The 7013-nt window shown below is 43.5% G+C and overlaps 1 protein-coding gene across 4 annotated transcripts in view; it reads right to left on the reverse strand.

Annotated features, from left to right (window-relative positions):
• The window catches only part of ARIH1 (ariadne RBR E3 ubiquitin protein ligase 1), a 122071-nt gene extending 116968 nt beyond the window's left edge, over nucleotides 1–5103 (reverse strand). Inside the window, exon 1 of one of the 4 annotated variants that reach the window (XM_059657861.1) lies at nucleotides 4402–5103. In XM_059657861.1, coding sequence (XP_059513844.1) covers nucleotides 4402–4761 — 360 coding nt within the window. In that variant the 5' untranslated portion in view covers nucleotides 4762–5103. The remainder of the gene's footprint in view (nucleotides 1–4401) is intronic. The other 3 variants (XM_059657851.1, XM_059657841.1, XM_059657832.1) reach the window with 3 other exon arrangements.
• Nucleotides 5104–7013: the final 1910 nt, after the last annotated feature.

The raw sequence follows: 7013 nt of genomic DNA on the forward strand, positions 1-7013 counted from the left end.
TAAACAAATATGTAAAATATCACCAGCCAGTAGAAAATTGTCCTGCCAAACATTAGGTTATTTATTACTTTTGTTTTTAAAACTGGTTATTAAGCATAATAAATCGTCCCATGCCCCTCTTTCTCAGTATACCCTTTAAATGTGGTATTGTTAAGAGTTATTGACCTTCTCTCTCTACTCATTCTCCCTGAGATCAAAATCATGACAGTGCATGAACTATGACTATTCTAGTGGTTCAGATTTATCACTGCAGTGGCTAAAAATATATGGATGTTCAGGCTCCAACTCAGACTTAACATATGCACAACAATCTCTGGGAATGCTCCTAGGGCAAAAACTGTGCCCTCTACTTGACATGGCAACTGGAACACAAGGCACAATCAACATTTGCTGAACACTGTTGTGGAAACACAAAATGGCAAGTTTAAACATTCCTCAGTTGCAGAATTGAGCAGCGTTTAATAAATTACCTAGCTAATCAGGCAATTACATAAAAAAAAAACACAACACCTTACTTTTTAGTATTAGCAATACTAATTAATACAGTTGGGTAAGTAAGGGCTTTATGCATTTCTCCATCATTGGTATAGGTTAAAGCTAAAGAAAATCTTTAATCTTTTCTTAAAAGTTCAAAAAGTAAAAGTAAGCTAGAATTTAAATAAAACAGGACCAAATTAAACTATAATAAGACTTACAGAAAGTCAGAAAATCAAATTTTCTAAAAGAAAAAGTGTTGACTTATAACCACAAATAACAGTAAGTATCTGTTGTTGGATGAACTACTTTTTCCAGAAAAAGTAAACAAATTCCCAAGGAAAGAGCAACTTGATGACCTTTTTACATTTCAATCATTTCCTCCTGAAAAAAAAAAAAGTATATATGTGTGTTTGTGTGTGTGTGTGTATACACACACACATTTTTTAAATTGATTTCAGAGGAAGGGAGGAGAGAAAAATCAATGGTGAGAGAGAATCACTGATCTGCTGCCTCCTGCACACCTCCACTGGGACTCGAGCTCTATACCCAGGAATGTGCCCTGACCGGGAATCAAACTGTGACCTACTGGTTCATAGGTTGACGTTCAACCACTGAGCCACACCGGCAAGGCTCCTACAAATTTATTTTCAAATTCACTAATAATATACCTGATTTCATATTGAAAAATAACACTGGGGCAGGGAATTTAATATGGTTTTTTAAAGATATATTTTTTTGTCAATCCTCACCTGAGGGTATTTTTCCCGTTGCTTTTCAAAGAGAGTGACAGGGAAGGAACACTGGGCGGGGGGAATAAAAGGGAGAGAGGGAGAAACATCAATGTGAGAAACACACGGACTGGTTGTGCCCCGCAGGCACCCAACCAGGGGCAGGGAGCAAACCCAAAGCTGAGGTACATGCCCTTGATGATTTTAACGGGGAATTGAACCTGAGACCCTTTGGTGCACAGGCTGATGCGCAACCACATTGGCCAAGGCTTTAATACGTTTTCATTGATTTTACAGAGAAAGGAAGGCAGAGGTAGAGAGTGAACATCCGATGAGAGAGAACATCAACACTGATTGACTGCCTCCTCACTGGGATCAAGCCTGAAACCCAGGCATGTGCCCTAACCGGGAACTGAACTGGGGAACTCTTGGTGCACTTCCGTCACACTGGCTGGACAGATTTAAGTTTTTTAGAATTAACAGTAAGCTCTCTAATTTGAAATAAGTAAAACAATGTTTTTTAACTTAATAAACTTAAAACTTGTTACATTAAACCAACATTAGTTTTTTTAACTGAAAAAACTAGTCTGATAATTAGACGAGATCGGGTGTGTTCAGGGTGGTATGGCCGTAGAAGTCTGATAATTAAAGCCTCTATGAATATAAAGAGGTCTTATAAATAAAAAATAAATATCCCAAAAGGGGATAAAGTGAGCAAACGCGAAGGGCAATTTACAAAAGAGACATCAATGCCCAATAAACATGTTAAAAGTTCAACCTGATCCGTTTGTTTTTTTTTAAGTAAATTTTATAAATGATGACCATTTTAACCCCATAAAGCACCAACTGGTGGGGGAAACTAGCATAACCTTTCTAAAAGTAATATGGTAATGTTTCATATGTCTTGAAAATAAGCAAATCCTTTGGCTTAGCAAATCAATTTATTCTAAGGAAATATTCAAAGATTTAATCTATGACAGGTATTCCCAATGAGGTTTATAAAAGCCAGAAATTAGACAATAAAAAAGGGAGGTCAATAATAATAGATTGATTAGATAAATTAGTTTAAATCTGTGATCATGTGAGCACTTGAAAAATATTTACTGACAGGAGAAAGTTGAGATACCTTCAGTTTTTTTCCTACTGAAAACATAAACATATATAGTACCATTCCATTATTAAAAACATGTATAGCTTACCCAGAGGGTCTAGAAAGAACCAGTTACAAATTTTGATGTGTCTCTCTGGGTGTTTTTTTCTTGCCCAGTTTTTCCTTACAGTGCGCATGTATTATCTGTGAAACTTTTCAAATTTAAATCTATTAACATAAATAACCTATAACATAACCAGAGCCTAGTCTAGATCTAGTAAGTATACCATTTGGAGAAAAGATGGTCTGGAGTAAAATCCTATCCTTTGATTTACTGATATTTCTAAATATGAACTTTTAACAAGGAATAATATGTATATATTCAGAAATTCTATTTAAAAAAGAATGATGTGGAGTGCATTACCTATATGTCTGTTCCAGAAATGCCATAAAGAACTTGCAAGGTTTGACCTCAGTGATTAAAACGCACCGAAAAGCTGAGAAAGTTGGATGAGATTTAACTACATGAACACAGACCATAAGTTAAAAAGTAAAATATCCATGAGTTTTTAAAGCTAATTGAAATGCCAATAAGCTAGGTAACATGTTTGAAACGTCAGATTTTATATAATTGCAAATAATGAAAACAGAATTCAACGTTTTACTGTGAATTCTTTTGATAAAGTTTCCTCAAAAAAAAGAAGAAAAAAATCTCAATGTAGTGACTTAAGAAGTCAACTGTCATATTTTGGGAACCAGAAAAAGAGCAGTAAAGCTTATCTTTCTTCTACAACCCTTCAAATTCCTCCTTAGACTGCATTATCTATATGAAAGTTTGAGATTTCCACTGGTTAGCAATAGCACCAGATATCAGATTTATTTTTTACTATAACTCAAAACACTGCCTTCCAATGAGCCTAAATAGATGATTCAATTCTCAAAAGAAAGTTTTGCTTACTAGACGATACTGTAAAAAATCTGTTAATTGTGCAAACTCAGTAAGTAGGCAGTAACATACTGCTAATTTGCCAGTGAATATCAGCCAACCGATTTTAAGGTAAAAAATGTAATGACTGACATCACAAGAAGGCAATAGTTACTTGCTGCTCACATATGTAGTTTCCTTCCATGTAACTTGTGTTTTCTAAAAGTTGCATTGAATAGAGACTTTTTATTCTTCAATGTATACCTGAGCCCTCATAATAAGACTTATTTCCTAAAATTCAAAAATGCACAAGGTTACATAAAATGTGGTTATCAAGTTAAACCAAGCCTAACTTACTGACCACGAAATAGAAAGGAGTCCAGAAGCAAAAAGCCTCTACTTTCTAAATCACAATAGAGTCTTGTCCAATATCAGACAATAACATTGCGTTTTGTTGTTGTTTTATCTGCAAGGCTGGGTATGCAATCTGCACTAACTCTCCCAACAGCTTCAAGTTAAGTCATACACCACTACTGCGGAAAGTAGCAGGTCCCAAACAAACAGCAAAGAAGTAAAAAAGATGCAAGCAAGAGCCTCACCATCGGAAAAGAAGGCCCATCAGCAGCTCTTCCGAGAAACAGTTCCCTTCCCCCATCTTTAATATGCACTTAAGACTGCCAAGCAGATCCATTTCTTTATTAACTGATGCCCTCTTGGGGCAACCGTATACCAAGCTGCTCTTAGGCCTACTCTAACTCCTTCCAAAAGTGCTCAAGTGAGGCTGAAGGCCGGGGCAACCCTCTCACGAGCCTAATTTTCCCTGCTCTTCTCCACCACCACCCTCCGCCCCGCCCTCGTAGGCACTCCTCCGGCCAGAGGAAGGACCCCGGGCCCGGGGACGGGCAGAAATTGCCCGCAAGAGAAGTCTCAGGCGGCCGGAGGCCTCCGCCATAGCAGGACCTGGAAAGTACCGCCCCCAACGCATCGCCCCACACCCGGCGAACCGGCGAACGTCTGCTTTCGACACCCCGTGCCCGGCAGCGGCAGCGGAGGAGACAAGGGCGGGGAGGCATCGGGCTGGGCTGCGCACCAGGCCCAGGCCTGCCCCTCGGGGCCACGCGGGCCGCCCGAATCTGCTCCCCGGTCCAGGCCGGTCAAGCCAGCTCGGCGGCCACCCTCACCTGGATGACCTCGTTGACCTCCCGGATACATTCCACCATGTGTTGCAGGATCTGCTCGGCCGTGAGCACCTCGTAGCGGTAATCCTCCTCCTGCTCGTGCCCCGGCCCGCCGCCGCCACCGCCGCCGCCGCCGCCGCCGCCGGACCCGAGAGCGCTGCCGCCGCCGCCGCCCGTCTCCCCGCACAGCAGTCCGTCCCGCTCCCCGCCGACGCCCAGCCCGGGCTCCACCAGCTCCACCTCGCCCAGATCCAGGTTATCGTCATCCGGCTCGTCCTCGTCCTCCTCCTCGGCGCCGCTGTCCTCCTCGCTGCACTCTTCGTCCTCGTCGAACTCGTAGTTGTAGCCCTCGTCTGAGTCCATGGCGCGACGCGCGGGGGCCCGGCAGACGCAGGTCCTGAGGCGGAGAGAGGGCGGGGACGCCCGGGCCCCGGCTCCCGCTCCGGCTGAGGTCCGGTCGCAGGCCTGGCTCCGGCCCGCGGGCCGCGGCTCCTCCCGGGCGCGGCGGTTGGCAGTTGGCGGCAGGCGGCGGCGGCGGCGGGGAGGTCGCGGAGGAGAGAGGGAGGGAGCGAGGGGGCCGCTCGCCGCCCGCCTCAGTCAGACGCGGCTCCACTCCGGCCTCCAAGAGAAAAGAGTCCCCAGCGCCACCTCCACGGCCGCTGCTACCTCTACTGAGCCAACAAAGGGGCGTGCGTCATCGCGTCGCGCTGCGTATTCGCGTCACTAGCCTTGGCGTCACCGTGCCCGCCCCTCCGCCCCTGCGTGGAATTAGGGGAGACCCCACGGCCCGGCCTGGCCCTGGGAACGCGGCACCGCCAAACTCGCCTTCGTGGTTCCCGCAGCGGTCTCTTGGTGTGGGGAGACCAGTGGTCCCTGTACTTGACGCGGCAGTAGGCGCCCCGTCGCTGTGAGAGCCCCAGGACCGCCCTGGGGTATATTTTGGCGCAGGCCTTAGGGATCCGGCCCCCTCCACCCCCGAGTTATTCTGGGAAGATCTCTGCTGTTGAGCCAAAATTCCGGTTACCCAGGCTACTGAGTGGAAATCTATTTTATGCAGAACCTCTAAACTGTGACAGGTGAACCTCATTTTAAGTAGTTTGATTACGTACACTGGTACCGACCTGCAGTGGTTTTAAAGTCGCCTATAGTGACGTCATTTTAAAGACACTTTCCCTAAACTCCGCCCAAAAAGCACCAATTAATTGAGCACTGAATAAGGACTTTATGTATATTCTCATCTTCATGGAGCCACAGTATACCATCCCCTTTGGAAAGGGACTTAACCAAGGCCACAGAACACTTGCCCTATTAGCTTCTGCATGACCTAAAATATCAATCATAAAAATGCTTTATAATGCATAATCTGTATTAAATACGACAGAGTATATGAAATGCATTTTAGTACAACACAAGTCAGGCAAGAGTAGAAATATCTACAGGGACCAAATAAAGCAGAGAGATAGCGCTTCTCTCTTATCTGGAAATGTGCTGTGTGAGCCCAGTGTTAATGGATGCTAGAAGGTAGGTAAGATGGTTGAGCCTCAGGGAATAACAGAAGCAAAGGCACAGTAGGTGTAAAACATTTTAGTTTGGGGAACATAAAGAGTAGAGAGGAGTAAATGGCAAGATATTAGACAAGTTAGGGGTTAGGACATTAAGGTAGTTTATGTCATTGAGAGTGGACTTAAATCTTTGTAAGTAGGACATGAGTGCCAAATAAGTGTTTGGAAGGAAGAAGAGGCATAAGAAAGCTCCCTCTTGGGATAATTTGAAGGATTGGTGAGATTGAAAATCTTTTCAAATCTGAATCCCTAATTTATTGATAGGAATCCCTAACTGTTCAGCATAGTTTACCTCGGGAAATTGAATTTGAAAAGTTAAAAGTTACACGATGTAAATAAGCCTGTACTAATTTGTCCACTTTTTTTTTAGTTTTTAAATAATCAGATTTTCTAAACAGGATTTGCAAAATAAAGCTTTTAACATAATTTCTCATAGATCTTGGTCCTCTGATTCTTAGCAACCTTATGTTGCTGCCACAACTGGGGCAAGCTAACAACACTAGCAACCCTCCTCTCCATCCCATCCCCATTGTTATATACCTACAGAAAAAAATCAGTAACACTTGTCGGTACTCTAAACCCCTTTGCCCTATCTTTTTTTTTCATCGTACCCCTACTTTGAATGAACCCTGCTATTCATGTCATCTGTCTTTGGTACTGGAGCAGCTGACCACCACAGGAAAAATTTGTATAACAACGTGCATTCTATTTTTTTAAATCCTGACCCGAGGATATGTTTTTATTGATTTTTAGAGAGAAAGGAAGGGGTTGGGGAGAAAGAGAAAAATCAATCAGTTGCCTCCCATGCACACTCCAACCTGGGATCAAACCTGAAACCTAGCCCTTACCGAGAGTGGAACCCACAACCTTTTGTTGTATGGGACAATGCTGCAATCAACTGAGCATCCAGTCATGAAGCACAGTGAATTCTCAACACCACCCAGCAATACTGTTAAACTTTTCTGAATTGTTCTCTCACTTTAGTCAATTCTTTCAAACCACCAGTTTTCTCAAAACCCCAACCTTTCTTACCCAAATCCTCTCAATGTAATT

Source organism: Myotis daubentonii, chromosome 1 (assembly GCF_963259705.1).
Source record: "Myotis daubentonii chromosome 1, mMyoDau2.1, whole genome shotgun sequence".
NCBI classification, from domain to species: Eukaryota; Metazoa; Chordata; class Mammalia; order Chiroptera; family Vespertilionidae; genus Myotis; species Myotis daubentonii.